This window comes from Juglans microcarpa x Juglans regia, chromosome 1D, assembly GCF_004785595.1.
Source record: "Juglans microcarpa x Juglans regia isolate MS1-56 chromosome 1D, Jm3101_v1.0, whole genome shotgun sequence".
Lineage (NCBI taxonomy): Eukaryota > Viridiplantae > Streptophyta > Magnoliopsida > Fagales > Juglandaceae > Juglans > Juglans microcarpa x Juglans regia.
This window is the reverse complement of record NC_054594.1, coordinates 35115151-35138460: the sequence shown is the minus strand read 5'-3', so window position 1 is coordinate 35138460 and position 23310 is coordinate 35115151. Positions and strand designations below refer to the sequence as shown.

Sequence of the window (23310 nt, the reverse complement as noted above, 5' to 3'; positions counted from 1 at the left end):
GGTCGGACCAGAAATCGGGTTCTTTAACTGAGAGTTAAGTGGGACCCATCTTAAAGGGGTTTTGACGTAGCCGAGGAGTCCGGGGTCCTGATGACGATGATGTGGTACGGCTCCACAAGAACGGTCCGTGAACTTACCCCACATTGTCCATTTTCCGTCAGGGAATGTGGGCCCACATCCACGTCACCGGCTTGTTCTAGACTAGACCTACGGTTAGCCGAAGTTAAACCCAGTTAAAGTTCCGTTCCTTTTGACTGCAATCTTGGCTTGGCTTGTTAACTACTGCTCACTGCTAGATTCACATGAAAATTAAAGTAATTTTTCCCCCTTTAAATAAAAGATATTGATTTTCTTGATCGAAGTAGTCGATTATATGATGCGAGTAAAATCCGGTACCCATAACCAAATTTCGCATTAAAAAGATGAAATGACGTTTTTGATCTGATGTCGTTTTGTGTATATATAGTATTTTACTTCAAAATAACGTTGTTTATTTTTTTATGATCATTAAAATATTTCTCAAATTTTTTTATTAATAGTTAAATAGTTGCAGCAAGTTCTTTACTTTTTCATGTCACATTGTGAAAAATTTTAATTTTAATTTTAATTTTAAAATATTCGATGATTGAGAGTGCAAAATAAAAAACGTTTAGATTTATGGATAAATCTCTCAGTTCAGGAGGGATGGTGGATAAATAATAAAACATTGTTTAGAATCTTAGGCTTGGTTTACTTTCAAAGCTAAATTTAAAATTTTAAAAATTTTGAAAATCTTATATCTCATCATTATACATTTTTTAAATCTTCACTTAAAATAAAATAAACAATTCAACTTTTTCAAATCTCAAAACAAAAATAACATTAAAAAATATATTTTAATAATATTTTATTTAACTTTTTAACTTTAATCTCATCTCATCTCTGAAAACAAACGAGGCTGATTGCCTGTTCATATATACACACACACACTAAAAAGAGAAATAATTTAGTTATAAAGAAATTTCTCACAGACTGACGTGACATGATATAGTTCGTCAAATCGTAATGTTAATTTTATTATAAAGTAAATATAACATATCACAAGATACTACATTAGTTTGTGAGATTACTTTTATGCAATCTCTTTATGCGTTTGGCACTTCTCAACTCTTTTAGAAACATTAGTTTATAAGATCAACATAATTAATGGAAATGGAACATTAGAGTACTAATAATCTATTCGATCAGAAACCATAGATGATGAATATGTTGTTTTCTCAGTATACAACCTAGTCAAATCCATTAAATAAGATTTATATTCTACAAATTGAAAAAGCAGAGTACAACAATATTAATAGTGAAAGAAAGAAGGCATACAATTGGCGACAAAAACCCGAATTAGCAGCGTCACCAATGAACATGATTAATTCAGGTTATAATCATGCACTGAACAAGTAACAATAATGATAATAATAATGCATTTAAGAACATAAACAAATGTTGCCTGCCCATTAACGTCAATTAGTATGTTCCCGAATCTCTATATTCTCAAGCTGATTTAAGTAGGAATTTAAAACCTAGATGTACCCAAAGAACCACTTCTTAAAAGAACAAGATTCCTCGGGTAGGATGTGTTTGTGTGTCTCCCATATGGGTATATATATTAGCTAGGGTTGGTGACCTCTACGCCGAATATATATGCAAATATATCATTGTTAATTAATGAAGATAAATAAATAAATTAGTGGAATGATTAGACTCGCTTGGATTAAGAAAGTGTTTCATTTCATTTCATTATTATAGTTTTTTCAAATTTTCACTTAAAATATAATAAAAAATTTAACTTTTTCAAATCTTAAAATCATAATAATATTAAAAAATAATATTGTAACAATATTTTTTTTAACTTTCATATTTTATCTAAAATCATTTCATCTCATTTTTGAATCCAAACCATCTCTAAAAAGTAGAATAATGATAATCTTACCACTCTTCTACTATCCTTCTACTATTTTTTTTTAATTTTTTAAAAATACTTCTTTTACTTAATAGTTAAGAAAGTAACTATTAGTAAAATTATATATTTTAAAAATTTTTTTTTAATGATTAAAGATATTAAAAAAATACTTCAAAGAAAAAAAAAATATACTAAGGATAGTAAAGTGGTGGTAAAAAGATTGTAAATACTCGTTTGGAAAATGTGATAAGATGATATGGTTTTAAATTAGTTGAATAAAATATTATTTTTTAATATTATTATTATTTTAAAATTTGAAAAGTTGAATTATTTATTATATTTTATATGAAAATTAAAAAAAATTATAATAATAAAATAATATAAAATGATGTGAAATAATCTATGCATACAAACCAACCCATCTATCATTACCCTAAAAGGTAACCACAAGCCGATCGAGCCGATCCAAAGCCATGTAGAACTGTAACTTTAGCCGATCCAAAGCTCTGTTGTGTTTGTACTTTGTAGCCTCTACGCGTGCATTTTATATTCGCTCCTCTCTGTCATGCTGAGAGCTGGAGATAGCCGATCATCGAGAAATAATTCCACTCAGAGAGAGAGAGAGAGAGAGAGAGAGAGGGGAGTAGCAATTCTTTCTTCGCAAACAGATTAGGAGAGAGAACTGTCGTTTTGCAGACAGTGTTGGGTGGTTTTATCAAATCCACTGATTCCCATGCACACGCGTCTTTAAAATCGCTCACAACTGAACTACCACCACCTCCCTCAAAGCCCACAACCTCCGTGTCTCTCTGTGTGCGTGCCTATGTTTATTTCTGACCCTCTCTGCAGCTCCATGGCGATTTTTCAGGACTGACGATGGATTACGTCTGAGTTTGTGGGAGAGAGAGAGAGAGAGTGAAGGGGGCAGTATTCACTCGCTCTTGGGTGTTTTTTGTTTTTTTTGTATTACGCAGGGGTTTTTGGGGCCTGGTTTATAATCTGTGCAAATTTGATTTTATTATTTGAGGGTCTTGTTTGCAAGGCTCTAAAAATTAAAATCCTTTCGGTGGTAGGAACCATTTTAGCTGAAATAGCCGTGCGGAACGCACATATCCAAAACGATAAAAAAAATAAAGGAGGAAACAAAAGCTAGCCATAAAGAGGAACAAAAATACAAAACCTTCTTTGTTATTGCTGTCTGGTGCATGCACGTCCGGTCCTTCTGATCATGACTGGTGAGAGTCTCTTTGCATGTCGGTTGTGAGCATGGGTGATTCTTGCTGAACAAAATAGCGAGGAAGAAAGAGCGAGAAAGTCGGGGAAAAGGTCCCTTTCTCATTTTTTATTGGGTTTCTGTGAGTCTTCAGAAAATGGAGTTTACAGAGGATTAGCAGGGGCAGGTTTCATGGAGCCTCTTTTGGGTGTTCTGGTTTCCGGGTTTCATCAGAATGTTGGATTTGACTATACTACCACCCTTTTCTCCGATAGTCATTAATACAAAGAAAGATCACGACTTTTTTCGGGTGAGTCCCAACGTCTTCCTTTCTTTCGGTTTAAAGAAGAAAGCTTTAACTTTGGGCCCCTTTTTTCGATGTTTGCAGTGGTACTATAAGATTCTGAGGTATGCTGAGGAAGAGGTCAAGAGCAACAAGCAGCAAGCAGGCTTCAATGGCAGACTCTAGTCCCCTCCCATCCCCCACAGGCAAATACAGACAACCCACTTCGTCTCTCTTCATTTGCCCAAGGTTGTTCACTAATCTCTCTCCAAAATCGTTGTCTGAAACCGAGGCCGTGATGAGCCCCACTTCCATACTCGATAGCAAGCCATTCTCTGGTCTCAGAAACCCCTTTTGGTCCGAAACAAACACCCCCAGAAACCCAGAACCCGAAACAAAACGCCACTGGGACAATTTGAACTCCAAAGCCATTGGTCTAGCTATTGTGGATGCTCTCAATGAAGAAAGATTTGACTCCAAACTATCCAAACCTGAAAGCCGAATGGTTCTCTTTGGTTCCCACCTTAAGATTCAGATCCCTCATCCTCCAAATTCGGTTCTTTCACCTGCTGAATCGCCCAAATCTCCCGCCGATTTTGGCATCAAGACGAGGAATTCTCAACTGGATTCATCTTCTTCCGGCTTTTCTCAGTCACCGGCGAAGAAATCCATATTCGGTTCTGGGAATTCAGGTATAGAGACTCCAAATTCTTCCCGGGTTTTCGCGGGATGTCTTTCTGCAAGTGATATGGAGCTCTCAGAGGACTATACTTGTGTGATATCCCATGGGCCTAACCCCAGAACCACCCATATTTTTGAGGATTGCATTGTTGAGAGCTGCTGTGCTGAGGTTGCGTTCTCTAGTTTCGGAAAAGAAGATGGGTTTTTAGCTGACCAGTCGTCCAGCTATCCGTCTGAAAGTTTTCTCAGTTTCTGTTACTCTTGCAAGAAGAATCTTGATCAGGGAAAAGACATTTACATGTACAGGTTGGCCTTATTTTCCTTTATTTGACAGAAAAAATAGTTGATTAGATACCTTTGGAAATATTAGATATGCATTTGTGGAAGGTTAGGAATCTTTTCTCCCATAGCATGGTGGTTTCTTACTAAGGGAAAGAAAATTAAGCTTAAAGTAGGTTTTATGCTAGCAAAAATGCCCATATGATTCATATTTGGATATGCTAGATGGCTTTAATTATATGAATAAACTGACCATAAACTGACCTTGATCGGGCACTGTTAGTCTTTATCGTGGCTTTATTTTTTGTTTCCATTCTGTTCTGTCTTAGATGGTTGATACCAGGGCGATTGAGGTAGCTTGCATGATTTGATTGGACTGATCGTGTTTCCAATATATACACCCTTATTTAATGATTTTTGGTCTTTGATCATCAGAGACTCAGCCAAGTTTGGAACTTTGAATCTAATTGATCTATTTCTCTTTCAGAGGTGAGAAAGCTTTCTGCAGCAGGGAGTGCCGCCACCAGCAGATGGTTTTGGAGGAGGGAATGGATAAATTGGGACCCAATGATGATGGGACCTGTTCCTGATAGCTATCTGAATCTCCATTAATCTTGCTTGTTCCAAAGAACCATAAAAGAAAACGAGAAACTTAATAAGGGAAATCTTTGTATCGTCGGTTCTCCTTACCGAAGATAAGGATGGTCCTTGAATTTCCTGGGAAATTGAGCGTGCTTTGGTGTAATCTCACTCATATTCTCTTGTTTGCTTTTACTTCTTGATACTCTTCCTGTAAGGAGGACTAAAAGGGCTTTAGATATTGTAGAGTTGATGATTTTGTTGAATTGAAAAATAGGCGATGCTGTTGGGTTTGTCCACAGATTGTTGTCTTTTCATAGTTTGTGATGATGATGATGCATGACTAAAGCTCACATTATTTTTGTTTATATTAATTTAATCATCTAATAATTAAGCACATAGCACCAATGACCTCACTTGAAAATAGATTCTTTTCTTATGTCCTCTTTCCACATCTCCAATGATCAATTGCCCATTTTGTCAAGCTTTGAAATCAAATTATCAAGAGTTCTAGCGAGTTCCATTTCTTTATACCACAGTGCTGAGAATCACTACTTCGAGGGTATAGTTTAGTGACTATTTCGAGCGAATGATTCTGCGTATTTACTGAAGTATCTTTTTATTTTCTTACTTCTTAGGTTCGGTTTGTATTCACAACTCATCTCAATTTATCTCAACTCATCTCACTACTGTTCATTACTATTCATTAACTTTAACTCACAAATCTCATTACTATTCACAACCCATCTCACTACTATTCACAACTTATCTCAACTCATCTTCGAATCCAAACGACATCTTAATCCCAAGTATTGCTACGGTTAAGTTATAAAATAAATAGTAAAATTGATCTCTTTTAATTGGTTTAAATTTTTGAGATAAGTAATTATTTTACATAATATTAAAACATAAGTCTTAAATTCGAATCTTGAATTCATATTTTATTTTATTTAATTAAATATTTTATTTGTTGAACTATATATTGAGGGAGAGTTTATTACATAAGTGAGAAAGAGTGTTAAAATATAAAATAAATAATAAAATTTATTTTTTTTATTAATTTAAATTTTTGAGATAAATTGTGACTTCACATCCTTGATATCAGGAAGCTCACGCTTCGAGGCCTCTTTCAATCTTCATCTCTAGCCCTCGTGAAAGTTATCGAAGTACCTTGTATCTAAAAACAAGCTTTTAAATTGATCAGTCTCTTCGAGATTACAATATAGATAATAGATATGGCTATTACTTTCTTTGAAGTCCTCAAGCTCACAGTATCGGAACTATTTGGTCCATAAAACGGTAAAACCGCGAAATAAAAGGAGGATGAACAACCCTCCCAAAAAGTTGAGGCGAGACTTGCAGCATTTGGCGAGTGGGCAAGAAAGAGACATGACTGAAACCAAGCTTCGATTATTGGCCTATCAATCTCCATTTCAATTCAGCGGTAGGTTTGGAGGTGATGCTCCTTTTGCGTCATATTTTTTTTTTTATAAAAAATGGTGTCCACCATGCAAGTTGAACCCACTTCAAACGGTTGAAAAAAGAACAAATACAAATTGGTTACTGTTTTCTTTCTCACTAAGTGTCTTTTTTTTTTCAAATCCAGGTTAGAATGCCAACCTTAGTACCGTTTGCCTTCACTAGGCTTGTTCATTCGGGTCGTATTTTTTCTTGACCTAGTTTGGAACTCATATAATCAGGTTTCAACCCGAAACAAATTTGAGCCAGTATTAACATAGAAAAATCTTGGTACACCCGATCGGGATATTGAGTTTTAAGCCCAAAATTCGGGTTTACAACTTGGCACCCGGATTTTTTTATTTTATTTATTTTTTTATTTTTTTTTAAGTTCGGATGTTATGATGTTCTAAATTTTTTGTTCTTTTCTAGCAACTAAATGGACAAAAACTCAAAAAAAAAAAAAAAAAAAAAAAACCAAACCATATTATGTTCAATAAATCATCCATTTTATAGTTTTTTTTTTCTTACTCTCTTTTCAATGCGGCTTTTTATTGATAGTTAAGGAACATGTAAGTTTGATTTAAAAAATTAAATAAATAGCGTTTGAATGCTGCATTAATAATATTCATAACATTTAGACTTTGATTAAAAAAAAAAAAGGAGGGATGCGGGATGCAACCCCGAACCCAAGTTCCGGATTTTTAAAAATTGATTTCAATCCAAGTTCTAGCTTGGATTTGACCCGTTCTAATCTAGTCCGGGTTTCGATCCTGGTATACCTCGATTCTCGAGCCGAAACTCGGATGAACAATTCTATGTAGAACAATCATATTGATGGGTAATCTAAAATGATATAACATGATATACGTTTGGAGAGTACTTATCCAATTAACTCTTCTTCCTCGTAACAAAATGCTTTTGGTTCTATACCAAGAGCTAACATTACATGACCCAATTGTGTAATAAGATATTATCAGATAATTTCATTCCCAAATATTATTCATATACAAAATAATTTTTAAATTTTAATTTTTCGTCTAATTATTACCTGATCATTGTCTAAACATAAAATTCAATACAATTTTTTTAAATTTTCAAGCAAAACACAAAAATCCGATACAAATTTTCTAAATTTTCAAGCAAAACACAAAAAATCATACAATTTTTGTAATTTTTAAAACAAAAATTATATGAAACAATTTTATTCAAATAATTTTTTATCTTTATAATATTTTGTGCAACTTTTCTCTCGCCTCAAAATCAAATAAAATATTTTAAATCAAAACATTTTACTACTATTTAAAGGTATCTTAAAATATTTTAAGTGTCCAAACATCCATAAGCTTCCCTTGATATCTTTTCATGTTTGAGATAGTTAAATATATATATTTTTATATTTTCATACAATGACTGATTTTTTTAGAAAATTTAAAATTTGACATAGATCACTTCTTTTTATTTACTGCAAAATAGATATGCCAACCATGTTATATGTCATCACTGTTTGAAACATGAGTAATATCACATACAGTCATAGAGTGCGTAAGCACCGTACAATTGATTTAAAAAAGAGTAAGGTTCACTATTAAAAAATTAATTAATTTTTTCATGTGAATATTGTATTTACTCACTTTTTTTAAAATAATTGCACCACCTTTGCGCACTTCACAATTGCAAATGAAAAATGATACACAATATTTTTCACAACACTTTATATAACTATGTTTTAAATGATAAGTATTTTTATAAAACATTTGATAAAAGTAATATCATTTTATAAAAATACCCTCATTTTATAATATTATTATGTAATATATTATACAATATATTATGTATATATCATTACTCATTGTAAATACCATTTCTCCTGAACCGGCGTCTCTCATCCCTATATATGTTTTAACGATGATGTTTGCTAGATGACGGAAAAAGAGATTTTGAGCTGTTTGTAAGTTAAGAAAATACAAGGCATTTACTATCTCAATTAAGAAATCATTAGATCCACGAGCCCATTTCTCAAAACAGCAATATTTTTGAGCCGAGGCCCATGGTCTTAACCATTCAGGCCTTAGCGATTGGCTCTCTCTACGTGTCCATGCACAGGCGAGTCACTCTTTTTTTGGTAGGGGTTATTTTTTAGGCACTTTTCTGAATGTTGTGTTACAACACACTGAACATCTAAAATCAAGCCTTGATTAAATTATATGTAATGGCATCCGCGTCTACTTTTTCTTCAATCTCAGTCTTACCCTTGCAAAATCCGATTTTGTCCTTTATCTCCTCTCCTCCAATCTCTCGGATTCCACGGAGAACCAGAGCTTTGGTTGCCGGGCCACATAGAAGGACTCGACGGAGACCCCGTCGGAAGCTTCCCGATAAGGAAATGTCCGTCGCGGTTACGATACGGGCGCCTTCTCCGTCTCACTTGCAGGGCGAGGACGACGTCCCTCTTGCGGATTCCAGAAACGGTAAATTTTCCTTGCATTGCATTACGAGACTGGTATATAATTTGTTTTCTTTCTGAGCCAAAAAAATTGGTAAAAGGAAAGGAAGATTTGGAATCTCGAATAGTAGTTGGGACTTGGTAGTGTTCTTGGTTTCACTCGTACTTTTCTTTTGATTTCTAGGCATCCAAAATACAAGTTTTTATGTTTAGATATGATGAAATGATGACGATAATGATGCAAGTGGACCCGTTTAGTGGCTGGCTTTGATCTGGGTTGGGCAACGGTGATGTTGAATGATTATCTAAGTATGTTGAATGATTATCTAAGTATTGCCTTAGATAATGATTGATCGGAAATGTTTAATTAATGGCCCTCATCCAGTCCTTCCCTTCTTCAACTCACTAATAAAAAAATAATTCTTCTTCGAAATACTTGGAAAAAGAGAAGAAGAATGGAAATGTTTTAATGGTAACAGTATTTGAAGTCTTGAGATAGAAACTACGATTTCAGATTTCGTACTTAATTGGGGTTGAGTCCGGCCAAGGTTTCTTCGATTCAGCACCTTTGGTGTTTAATCTTGATTGATAAGTTAAGACAAGCATTCAGTGGAACTTGAACCGCTACCTCACCCTCCACAGAATATTAGCCGGAGGCACTGTTGAGTTAGAGCTCATTGGTTTATTTTAATTTATCTTTTTTCTTGTCATTAGAGGTTTATTAGATCTTATAGGCTCGACAATGAAATGGATCCTCGTCCCCTTGTTTTGAACTAGATGAGATTCACTGTTCTTTTTTTTTTAATTGGCACCGGGTGTCCAAGAACAAAGTCCCGATTAATCCCTGGGGTGCATAGGCCCTCAGTAAGGAGTTTTCCGTTAGTGTACATTGGGTAATTCAAGAGGAAGTTTCCCCAGTCTGATGTCTCCTAGAAATTGTGTGCACCCAAGAGGATTTGAACCGTAGACCTGGAGGGAGCATACCCCCAAGACCAAGGCCTTTACCACTTGAGCCAACCTCTAAGGATTTCATAGTTCTTTTTTATAAGAACAAGAGACTTTATGAGCGAGGGTAGCTGACACCCAAGCATTGTTAATAATCTTCAAGTTTTGTGAAACTTGACCTGGATATAGGCATCAAATTCCTGCTAATTTGAACTTTAGTGTAGTTGAGGAAGTCCGAGACTGAAACTTTTGGGTTATCAGATTGTTTAAGGTAGAGTAGCTCTTTTTTTGAGTGAATTTTTGTTATCTTCAAGCTTTGAAGAGACTATCTTGGAGATTGGAGTTGCATTTTTTAACTAAAGACTAGAATGAATAGAGGCAAGGCTCCTTGTTGAACAATTTTGCTTTCATTCCAGCTTTCAGACAGTAATTCAATATAGGAGGCTCCCTGATTTGCTTTAACCCACAGTTCCTAACCTCTGTTTCTCCCATTGTTGTTGTGTGTGCTTAATCCAGGTGCAGGAAAAGGGGATATGCTGACGACGAGTGTGGATGGAGAGGCAGCCTCTTCTACTAAAACTGCTCCTCGCAAGAACAAATATCACATGAGGACGGTGAAATGCTTTGGGGTGGAGTTGTCCCCAGATAATGTGGCAGTTGCTATGGTATATTTTGTACAAGGTGTTTTGGGCCTTGCAAGGCTTGCTGTCAGTTTTTACTTGAAGGACGATTTGCATCTTGAACCAGCAGAGGTATTTGATCTTAATTGGTTCTATTGATTGTCATTGGAATTATATATTAGATATACAACTCATACCCTGTCGCTTCCTTCAAAGATGTAGTTGTGAAGAGTAAATTGTGACTATTGTTCAAATGAAGGAATATCTTGATTGATGTCCTATCATACTTTCTGCTCATGCAGGATTTTATTCAAAAGTTAATAGTTGATGGATTCATCTTTTTATAGGGGAATCAGCAGATTTATTTTTATAACTGAAAGACTGACAAATTATATGTGGTTCACTAGACAGCTGTCATATCTGGTTTTTCAGCATTACCGTGGCTTGTCAAACCTCTCTATGGGTTTATAAGGTGTGAGTCTATCTACCATCTCACCCCAAATTTCCTTCCCATTATTTAAAAGTATATATGTTTTCGTTTCTGTACATTATTGAAGGAATTGTTTGGTCACTGCAGCGATTCTGTCCCACTTTTTGGTTACCGAAGAAGGTCATATTTGATTCTATCTGGACTTCTTGGTGCACTGTCTTGGACTTTGATGGCCAACTTTGTTGACAGCAAGTATGATGCTGCTTTCTGCATACTGCTAGGATCACTTTCTGTAGCATTCTCTGATGTTGTAAGTATCTCTTGTAGATTATTGTGTCCAAGATACTATTTATAGTTATGTATAGATGGATTGTTATGGAAGCTATATATCCTATTTGATACAAATAAAATCTTTCACATGGTTGCCACCGATGGCAGAAGTTTAGGCTTTGCACATAAAAATTTCTAAGAGGAAGATGATTTTGCACCTAGAGAGCCCAAGTATGTCATTCTCCATGTCAAACTAAGCACCTGTAGTTGCTATTGATAATAGACAACCCCATATCATCTTAGAACAAAGGCAGCCTTAAGAGGTATGACAACCCTCGGAATGCCCATTAAAACATAAATCATTAATCCATACTAGTTGTAGAGCTGCGTGATGTGCAGGATAACTAAATTAGATGGAACTGGAGGGGTGCTCCCTATACTGACTATCACCCTCGCTTTCCTTGTCTCTGCTTTTGGCGCTGGCTTTCGATCTAGGTGGGTCCTGTCTATTGAACCAGAAGGAATGCCACGCGGTTTAATTTTTTTTTTATAAGTAATAATTTATTCAAGAAATAGGCATAAGCCCAAGTACACAGGACGTATACAAAGGAAACATCTTCAATTTCCACAAATGAAAAGAAACTAAATGCCAGAAAACTAAAACAAGTGCAGAAAATTATCCTCCATTACAAACACTTTAACCCAAGAACTCAAAGTACTCAAGAAAAAATCCCTCAGATCTCCCAATGAGCGTTCTTTATCTTCGAAGCATCTCCCATTTCTTTCAAACCCATATGCACCACATAAGACAAAGAGGTATCATCTTCCAAACTCTCCCCGCCTTCTTACAGCCCTTCAAACCCTTTCACCCTTCCAATAAATCCACCACTTCTCTAGGCATTACCCAATGTAAACCTGTCCAACTCAAAACTCAGTCCACAAGAATCTTGACACTTCGCAGTGAAGAAAAAGATGATTTACAGATTCTCCTGCCCTTTTACACATGACACACCAATCAGCTATAAACAGACCTCTCCTTTTAAGATTATCAGTCGTTAATACTTTACCCAAAGATGCCACCCAACAGAAAAAAGCAACCTTACTGGGAACTTTCACTTTCCATATACTTTTCCAAGGAAAAACACAACTACTATGACTTGACAAAAATCTGTAATAAGATGAGACTGAAAACTTAGCATTTCCAGCAAGGATCCACACCATACTATCCTCTCTTTCAAGCACCAACTTTGATCTGTAGATCCTCTTCCAACCTGCTAACCTCCTTTCAATATTTTCAATCATCCCATCCCATATATTGACAACTTTAAAAGAGGCTCCCAAAGGAAGCCCAAGATACCTCAAAGGCAAAGAAGAGATTCTGCACCCCAGTAAATTAGCCAGGTCTGATAAATTCTGAACATCACCCACAGGAACAATTTCAGACTCCGAATTAACTCTTAACCCCAAAGCAGCTTTGAAATATAGCAAAAGTGCTCTTAAAACATGAAAATTATCCAAATCAGGCTCACTAAAAATTAAGGTATCATCAGCAAATAACAAATGAGAGATCTTTAAACAATTCCTAGTCTCATTAGCCACCACAAAACTGGACAGCAGATTACCCTCCACAGCCCTCTCAAACATTCTACTCAAAGCTTCCATAACCATAACAAAAAGAAAGGGGGAAATGGGATTGCCTTGCCTCAAACCGCGAGAACTACAAAAGAAACCAGCCGGTTCACCATTCACTAATATAGAAAATTTTGAAGTCGAAACACAATGCATAATCCACGAGCTCCATTTAGCACCAAAACCAAATCTCCTCAGTAAATAAACAAGAAAATCCCAGCTTACATGATCGTAAGCCTTTTCCATATCCAATTTAATAAGAATCCCAGCTTTCCCCACCTTCAACCTACTCTCCAAACATTCATTAGCAATTAAAACAGAATCTAAGATCTGCCTTCCTCTCACAAAAGCATTTTGAGATGGTGAAATAATTCTCTCCATCACCCTACTCAAATGATTTGCCAGCACCTTTGAGATAATTTTATAAATACCATTCACCAGACTAATAGGCCTAAATTCTCTTATCTCCACAGCCCCTGCCTTCTTTGGAATAAGAGCAATGAAATTAGCATTCAAGCTCTTCTCAAACCTCCTATACGAATGAAACTCAGCAAACACCTTCATGATATCATCTCTAACAACGTTCCAGCAATCTTGAAAAAAAGCCAAAGTGAACCCATATGGACCCGGAGCCTTATCCTTGTCCATACCCTTTACCACATCTAGCATTTCATCTTCTTCAAACTCTCTTTCCAACCACACAGCATCCAACTGCTCTATAGAATTAAAAGCAAGACTGTCCAGTTTTGGTCTCCAAGAAAAATTTCCTGAAAACAGCAGCTCATAAAAATTCACAATGTGGGCCTTAACATCTTCTTGATCCGTAATCAACCTGTCCCCATCACGAATGATCCCAATCGCATTATATCTTTTATGAGAGTTTGCCATTTGATGAAAAAATTTAGAACACCTATACCCCTCCTTCAGCCACAACACCCTCGATTTTGGCCTCCATGAAATCTCTTCCATCAAGGCTAAATTTTCCAGTTCAGAAACCACTCCTAGTTTTCTGGTTCTTTCCTCTTCCAATAACAACCCTTTCACCTCCTTTTCTTCCAAAAATTGCTTCTCCTCTATAAGCCGCTTCCTCTTGGTATCCAACAACCCAGACTCCACTTTATTCCATCTCACCAAGTCTTTCTTAAGATATTTTAACTTTCTAGCCAGAACAAAGCTAGGAGTGCTAGTAACATTATAGGAATTCCACCAGCCTCTAACCTTTTCCCCAAAACCTTCAACCTTAAGCCACATGTTCTCAAATTTAAAATAACTTCTTCTACTCACAATACCACCACAATCCAACATAATGGGGAAGTGATTGGAACACAGTCTTGGCAAAATTTTCTGCATTAAACCCAAAAAGTGTGCTTCCCAAGAAGACGAGACCAGAAACCTATCCAACCTAGAAGAAGATCTGCCATTAGACCATGAATAATCTCCTCCCACCAAAGGCAAATCTATCAAATTTAAATAAAAAATTAAATCTAAAAAATTAGCCATAGCACTTGAAAAATATGAATCCCCTGACCTCTAATTAGGAAACCGAGTAAGATTAAAGTCCCCTCCAAAACACCAAGGTAAATTCCACCAACTACACACACCCGACATTTCTTCCCATAAATGAATCCTCCTACTATCCACATTAGGGTCATAAACCCCAGCAAACGCCCACTCAAACCCACCCTCAATATTCTTAAAATGACAAGCCACCAAGAATTCCCCCCACAAAATGATCCACCCGCTCCACCACCCTCCTATTCCACAATATAATGATACCACCCAAGGCCTCATTAGAGACCAGCTCTACCCAACCCACACTACTACAGTTCCATAAACTTTGAACTATGGCTTTATTCACAAATTTCAGCTTGGTTTCTTGAAGGCAAATAACATCAGCCTTCCATTGACGCAGCCAATATTTCACCCTTAAACACTACCTATAATAATTTAAACCCTGAACATTCCTAGAAATGATTTTGGGTTTCATGACAAACCAGTGACAGCCCTTTCCTTACCTTTTTCCCTCCAAACACTCCCATCGTTGACTTATAGGTGATAGAACACTCCAACCTTTTAAGTTCCCTCTCCTTTTTTGCAGCAGATTTGGCCAAAGCAGGTTGACCCACTTCAATAGCAATTAAAAGAGCTCTGAACTTTTCATCATAACCATTACAAGAAATCCCCACAACATCTCTGATCTCTTCAACCTTCCTCAGAATCCAATCAGAAGAGTTACAAGGCCATTCAAGTGGATTCAAATAACTCAAAGGGACAGGATCACCATCCTCATCAGATTCTAAAGTCTCCCTTGACTCACACGAAATTGAGTCTTCCCCTCCCCCCAACACCACCTGTAAATCAGAATTTTTTAGAAGAGTGCAGGGCACTACTTCCACAGAAGAAACTAATCCCTTTACCCCATCACAACACTCCTCCAAAACCCCAGCCCTAGCATCGTCAGCCAAATCCTCCCTGGACAGCACACCAACCTCCAATCCACCCTGCAAGGACAAGCACATCGACGGGAAACAGCTAGAAGACCCCCCCCCCAAACCTCTGTTGACCCCTTCTGTGAAGACCCAGATAGAATCGAACCCAAATCCTCCCTGGACTGAGCACACACCATCTTCGCAGCAGAAAAATACCCCTCGTCACTGTTCACAACTGTCGATCTTGACAACTCCACAGTCCCCGTCGGCTCGCACCTCACCGGCGACTTTTTCTGTGATGATGGACCAGGACTTTGACCATCGTAGTCCATCATAGCCAAAGGAGGAAGCCCAAAGGCTAACGGGCGATTGCATTCAATGAGCCCAACTCCTGTCGTGCTGTTAAATGCCGCAGAACTTGCCACCAAAAGGTCCCCGACGGTTCACACCTCGCCGTGACCCTATCTGAGGTGGTGGGCCAGACTTCTGCACAGGGGAAACCACTGTAGCTGAAAAGCGAAGCCTAGCCCCAATCTGCCGATAGACCACCTCGTTGGTCTTTCCACCTGGGCCTCGAATAGGCACAAACACCTTACTCCCATTAGGCTTATCTGACTTAGGCCCACACTTCATATTACTCAAGCCCATCAAGAGACCCAAACCCTTATCAACTGAAAATAATAAGGAACCAATTTTATCTTTCCAACCCATTAATTCCGCCCGTATATGCCAGAGAGACCCCTCAACTTGCCCCACTTTTTTCCACATCTTGGGACTCGAATCGTCACCCTGTACTGAAGAGGTCCTACGACAGTTCGTCTCCTTCAAGCTCACCTTCTTGATTCTTCCTGAAGATTCAACCAATTCACACCTATTTTTGAAACCAACATCAACATCTACAGGTTTCATTGCAGCAGCTAAGTAAGGAGTTTCTCTGGAACTTTTCTCCTTCTCATCTCCAAAAGAATCTCTGTTTTCTAGAACAAGAACAGAGGGTCTAGACCCAACGACCTCACGCACCTTCGTCACGAATCTAGACCAGCCGCTACCATTTCTCCCTTTAGGAACTACAATAATTCCTTTCCCCTTACCCTCACCCAGCTCAATCACTTTAACAAATCTTCCAAAAGAATTATGAGAGAGTTGAATAAGGAAAACTCTATTACCTTCCCTTCTAGTCTGGAAAAAAACTTTTTAACCCGAATAACTCAAGACACTCCTCGATTACCTTAGCCATCCAAACCATTGCTTCACCATTAAGGTAAAGAACCTTAATAAATTTCCTACACTTTTCAACAATACTAAAAAGATTGCCCCCCTTCCTTCTAAACACAAAAGATTTAGCTTCCACCCCAGAACTACACCATCGAAACCACCTCCTAACACACCAAGCTGGGCCCAAGAAAAACAAACGACGCCATGTGGTTTATAATGTATTACCGTGGAAGTATAACTGGGGCTGCAACTATAGTGGGATAGTCAAAGTCAAAAAGAGGATTCCTCACTTTTTCCCCTCATTCAAAACTGTGCATGAGACTTTCATCTCGAAAATGAAAAACACTCTGTAACTAAGTTAGCATATCTTAGGCAGTATACAACAAATAAAACTTTTTAAAGATGTATATATTAGCATTTTGATTTCTAAGATTTTGGTTGAGCTACTTGATCTTATGGCCCCTTACTCTCCTTTGTTTTTATGTTAGTGATGAGAAATCACAAACTTTATTTGAGTGAAGAGAGGCCATAAGTAAAATGGTTTAAGTTGATAAAACAAAAAAACCCGCTTTAGGAAAATTAAAAGCTAATTATTTGAAATAAAATTAGTAATTTTATTAAAAATATATAATTTTTCATTAATAATTTAAATTTTAAATAAGTTATTTGAATATATCTTTTTTATTTCATAAGTTTAGCTATATTATATATATATATATATTTAATAATAACACATATGGAGTGAATGATGTGGCTTTATAGTATTTTTTCCATTTAATAATAACATCACAAGATAGTTAATAGTGTGTCTTATTACCACCCCCACCAATCATATGCTTCAAATTCTCGTTATTGTATGGTCTATGGACCATTTAGCCAAAAATCTTATCATTAATCGAAAAGGGAAAGCGGCACTCAGAGGACATGAGTCAGAAATGATGGTTGGGTTTGATTCCCAAATACTAGAAGTGACAGAACTGTCTAGTTTGCTTTTTTTCGGAAATGCATCTTTGGTGTTTCATCTTCTTGATTTTCTGTGGCATACTTCACAAATAATTTAAAAAAACTCAAGCATGTTGTAGGTTGTAGACTCTATGGTCGTAGAAAGAGCTCGTGGTGAGTCACAAAGCATGTCTGGGTCTCTTCAGTCCTTGTGTTGGGGATCCTCGGCTTTTGGTGGAATTGTGAGCTCCTACTTTAGTGGCTCCCTAGTGGATGCTTACGGTGTAAGGTACTTGTTTTTTTTTGAATGGATACAATGTCCTACTACTGATTGATCATTCGAAGCAGTCATTTTGGTTATAATTTTACTGTCTCAGGTTTGTTTTTGGTATCACGGCTTTGCTTCCACTGATTACTTCAGCAGTTGCGGTCCTTGTAAAAGAACAACCCGTGCTTCCAGCAAGAGGGAAAAATCTTCCTTTGGCTAGTCTAAACTTTATTGAAAGCTCGAAACAGAACATTGCTCAGTTGTGGGATGCTGTCAAGCAGCCCAATGTACTTCTTCCTACATTATTTATATTCTTGTGGCAGGCAACACCTCAGTCAGACTCTGCCATGTTTTTCTTCACGTATGTCTTGTCTGCGAATGTATTTCAGGGGTGCTTTTAGCGTTTTAAATTAACTTTTTAAATCTAACTCAAATCTGCAACATGATTTCATTTATTTATTATTTTGGATTTGGTACAGCACAAATAAACTTGGTTTCACCCCAGAATTTTTGGGGCGTGTCAAACTTGTGACTTCGGTGGCATCCCTGCTTGGTGTTGGACTGTATAATGGATTTCTGAAAAACGTTCAGTTGCAGAAGATTTTTCTTGTAACAACAGTTATTGGTTCATCTCTTGGAATGACCCAGGTTTGTAATGGAACTCACTTTTGAGGCCATTCATAATAATGTCTGATTGAGTGTGCTTGATGGTCCTTTTTAACCTTTTTCTATTGATGGATTTTGGTCAGGTTTTCCTTGTAACGGGATTGAATCGGAAGTTTGGTATAAGTGATGAGTGGTTTGCAATTGGGGATTCTCTGATTTTAACAGTTCTTGGTCAGGTGATACATTTTTACCTCACTATTTTACTTCTCTGCACAGTTGAAAGTTGTTTCTTTACTGTTCCTATAACTCTGATGTGGTTGATATGGTGATTTTTGGGTTCTGTTAATATGAGGATTTTGGTTTCAATTCCTGTTGTATGCATGTCACTGTCCCCCACTGCATTATTGTATATGCAGAATGGTCGGAGAATTGGCTGAAATGCATTCCCCAGTGACTGCTACTGGTTGTTTTTGTTCTGTTTAAAGCTTTCTAGATACCTTTTTCCTAGCCTAAAACAAACGAAAAGATACAAGGTCTTTGGTTACTTTGACTTCTAAGGCGTTAGTCTGTTTGTAAATAAGATCCTGTTTGTGTTTGTCTGATGGATCTGATAATAACCACTTGGATGACGTTATGTACTCTCTCTGCCGTGGAATCATTATTTCCTGAACAACTATCTTATTTCTTGTTTGCAGACAATTTATCCTGCTCCTGATTCTAGTGTTAAATTAATTGCTAATTTTCCTGCAGGCTTCTTTCATGCCTGTTCTTGTGCTAGCAGCAAGACTATGTCCAGAGGGAATGGAAGCCACACTTTTTGCAACACTCATGTCCATATCAAATGGAGGAAGCGTTCTTGGGGGGCTGATTGGTGCTGGTCTGACCCAGCTGTTTGGTGTTACAAAAGACAGATTTGATAACTTGACGGCTTTGATAATCCTTTGTAATTTGAGTTCATTGTTGCCTTTGCCACTCCTCGGCCTCTTACCACGGGATAATCATGATGCCAACAAGGAAAGTGAAGATCTTGAGATGAAATCTAATTGAGATTTGATTGTTTGCCTCATTCTCTATATATTAACGGTATCTTTGCCCTTGGTAAAATTGCAAGCCTCGTGATGTACTGTTGCTTACAATCTTTTGAGAGAGATAGACAGATATATATATATATATATATATATATATATAGAGAGAGAGAGAGAGAGAGAGAGAGCATCTGTAAGTATTAAGATCTTTTCCCCTCTACTTTACATTGAAAATGAAATTCCAATGTTGACTGCTGTTGTGGTTAGCCTCGAGAGGGGTTTTCCTTGCAGTAAGTTCATCATATTGCCGAGAATGTGATCAAGGTTTCTGCCACCCCCAACATTTTGGTACTGTTTGTTTGGGCTTGCCTTGACCAATGGCTCTATATCTTAGTATAGCAACTCACTAAAGAACACGGTATTTGATTTCCTTGGAAACGCTAGATGTTAGCGTCTTTAACTCTTCACAGAAATAATGTACATCATAAATGAAGGCTGTGGAGTGGACACAATCCCACTCCCCTAAGCCTAAACATCTTTTCTTCTCTCAATTTTAGCCATAAATTAGGAGAGAGACACAAAACCAAAAACCAAAAGACTACATCTCAGACAACAGGGGAATGTTGCCCACTACAGGAGAAACAAAGGGACACTTGAGCGAAGGGAGACCGACATAAGGGACAAACTGATTGTGCAATCCACGTGGTGGGCCCTAGGAAGAAGTTATCCATATCTGGTGTCGTGTCGAGTGTTGAAGGTCTGATTTCAGTTTTCAAAAGAATCCCAACGTACGTACATATATAAAGAGGATGATGAGGATCCCACATTAATTCCCACCACCAATTGAACCCTCTCATGAGCTGCTATCGCGCTAGGCCACACCACAGCACATGCGGACCACCGTGTTAGATTTCCCTCTATCATATCATATTCTATAATTTGATCATTTCATGCATGCATGCATGCTCCAGTCACACTCTTCAGTCTTTTCTTTTAATTTAATTTTGATATGTATATATTATTATATTACACCAAATTTTAGCTTTTTGTTTCATTGTCAATGTCCCAGTACTATGTACAACTACTATTTAAGTCTTAAATTCAGGATGGATGTTTAATGTTATATATCCTATTCCTACTCAAGTTTGCCATTAGTCATGAGCTTAAAATATTGTCTCTCATAACTTGTATACCCAACTCATGACACAGCAAAAATATCAAGGAGGATGCCAATTATTAGGGTCACTAATAATAATAAAATATATATATATATATATATATATATATATATATATGCAGCTAATCATATATAATTTTTAAATACAAAACCGATAGCGGTATCAATATTAATAATGGATCAATCTCTTGCATGGTATTGCTATGCAAAACCATTGGCAGGTTCTTATAAAATTCAAGAATTCCTTCCTTATATTAATTTTTTTGGGGGAGAGGGAAAGATCAACGTTATCCTGTACACATGCCGAGTTACATATTCGTGTACAGTAAAAGAAAAGGAGATCGATTAATAAATGGGATTTCACCGAAATTAAATTAAATTTGTGAGATCGTCAGTAGTGTATCAAGAGCTATCAAGAGCTAGGGTCTTTAGAGTATACCGAATCAATATATAGCTATCATCTTCTGACATAATTTCACAATCAGAATCGAAATGGAGTGGCAGGTAATTTATTTCAATAAATTAATACTTCAGTCATTAGTGGTATAGGTTGGAAAGCATGTTATATATATATATATATATATATATATATATATATATATATCAATAATGTTGACTGTTGACAAGCACGAGGTAGAATATATTTTACTCAATTTAAAGCTCAATTTCTCATTTCCTCGTACATACAGAATCTTGTATTGCATGCATGAAATACTTCGGTTTTCGACCAAGAGCTAGCGAGAAGGATCGAAGGCTAAAGCCAACTTAGACGAGTAGTGATGAATATCGGTTCATATTTTATATTAGTTTACGTGCTGATTATTGATACATATGGCTTCTGTAGTGATTGCCGATTGGGTACTTGGGTTCTTAAATATTCATGCATGCGTAGACAAATTAATATATATATATATATATATATGTATGTATGTATCTTCTCATGATAATAATAGAAAAATTAAATACCCCACATAATAAAATCCAGTACCAGAAAATAACGTTTTTGCGTTGATCGAATAATGATTTCCATTCACAAAAATGATTTGTGACAGGAAATTATACTAAACTGTATGGGGGGAAGAAAAAAATTAATGGGCCATGCTACAAACCAAGGTATATGTTTGCAGCCAGATCGAAGATTGCTCGATCAGCTAGCTTCTTGCTTGGTTTCTCTCAATTATTTTTGTAAAGATGATGATGATAAGAACTACGACGAAGCGCACAGAAACAGTTTGATAGCAATGATGGTCGATGAGATTTTTATGGCTGTAAAGTAACGTAGTACGTACGCACTGAATCGTGATGCAGTCTACAGAATCATATATGGTGCAGGTACAGAACGACCACCGGCCGGCCCTTAAACTCATACGCGCTAGCTATACTTCTAATTAAGAAATTAGTAATTTAATAATAATCATGGGAAAATGATCTTAATTAATTAGGGCTTAAAGCTGAGCTTCAAGTGCCAAATGATTGATTGGGAGATGAGAGAATTGGTTGAGTGGTAGTCATGTGGAGCTAGACGATAGAATTAAGAGAGTGCATGTGGGATGCCACGTGAAGTGCATTAATTTTTTGAACAAACTCCACTTGTACACACACACACACAGAGTTAAAAACCTATACAATTCAAATATATAATAATGGAAGAACCGAACAAGACGCCATGTGAGAAGTTATTGACCTTCTGAACTATAGAGAGAGAGAGAGAGAGAGAGAGAGAGAGAGAGCTGATAAATCCGTGAGGGAATCGTTAAGCATAAGAAGCTAAAACAAATTATTACTCTTAAGTATTAGATTAACATTAATATAGTGCTACTTAAATATTATATATGCATGGAAACACTGCACAAAGAACAAAACAAGGTAAATTTCTTTGTCTGATCTTTTGTTTTCACCCCTTTTTTTTTTCATGGCATACCAGGCCGGAATGCTTGGTATGAAATCCCAAGCCAACTGATCAATGAGCTGACAAGCCAAGAGTACTATATACTCGACCATTCTTCAGACCAATAGGAGTTTGAACTTTGAACTTTGGACATGTTAGGGGAATGAATTAAACCAATGATTCTCAGTTGTGTAAAGTGATCAATACTGCAATCATGATTTTTTTTCCCCCTCTGATCTGTATTATATGCAACTTGCAAGATGAGCAGTCTAGCTGCCAGATATTTGAAACCCCACTCATGAATATTTGTCATTTGGACCAGGACCAAGGGGCAAATAAGCATCCTTTTTATTTATTTATTCTGGATAAGTACTCCAAGCTTGCCCAAAAAATCAACCTGAATAGAGCAACAGGAATGAAGTCAGTTAGCATATATATATGCTATAAAAAGAAAGGTAGGCCAAACCCACTTGTAACCTTATTTAGTATCATTTGCAGCAAGACTACTCCCACAAATTCTAGGATCGATTAAAGTCTTTGGACCAGCTTGTGAGATTTATCATTATCATGAACCTACCGACAGCAATAGGGAACACCATCATGGCTACTGCAACTGCCGGCCGGGCATCTACCGGGCAATTTGCACTCACGTCTAGATCATCATGCATGCATGACAATGACTAGTCTTTTATGTTGCCTTGGCTTGTCTGTACTGGAGCTAAGCGAACATAGTTTCTTCAGTTTGAACCATGAAATGACATTACAAATTAACCTGAACATAGCTACATGAATCCACATTAATTGGGTTCGAAGACAAACTGATCATGCTAATTGATTACTTAATTTAGCTGATAACATGACCTTTGATGTGTCTGTTTTGTTTCAAACCTGAGAACACGATCATGATGATAATTATCTGTTTGTTTAGCCAGAAATAGCTCCTGAATTAGCCTCAGACGTTCAATGTGCTATTGATCAGATAAAGAAGATC

General features: G+C 36.7%; 2 protein-coding genes across 2 annotated transcripts; both read left to right on the top strand.

The window, feature by feature from the left end:
* The first annotated feature begins 2506 nt into the window (after positions 1-2506).
* On the top strand, positions 2507-5272 carry LOC121266230 (FCS-Like Zinc finger 8). The gene is made up of 3 exons (XM_041170004.1): positions 2507-3459; positions 3538-4419; positions 4880-5272. The coding sequence occupies exons 2-3, from the start codon at positions 3560-3562 to the stop codon at positions 4980-4982; spliced, it is 963 nt and encodes a 320-aa protein (XP_041025938.1). The 5' UTR covers positions 2507-3459; positions 3538-3559; the 3' UTR covers positions 4983-5272.
* A 3317-nt stretch (positions 5273-8589) lies between these two features.
* Positions 8590-19295, top strand: LOC121266220 (folate-biopterin transporter 1, chloroplastic-like). The gene is made up of 9 exons (XM_041169994.1): positions 8590-8900; positions 10337-10572; positions 10848-10912; positions 11018-11180; positions 17496-17644; positions 17733-17984; positions 18103-18271; positions 18373-18465; positions 18980-19295. Exons 1-9 carry the CDS (start codon positions 8642-8644, stop codon positions 19274-19276), a joined length of 1683 nt encoding a protein of 560 aa, XP_041025928.1. The 5' UTR covers positions 8590-8641; the 3' UTR covers positions 19277-19295.
* The last annotated feature ends 4015 nt before the right edge of the window (positions 19296-23310 follow it).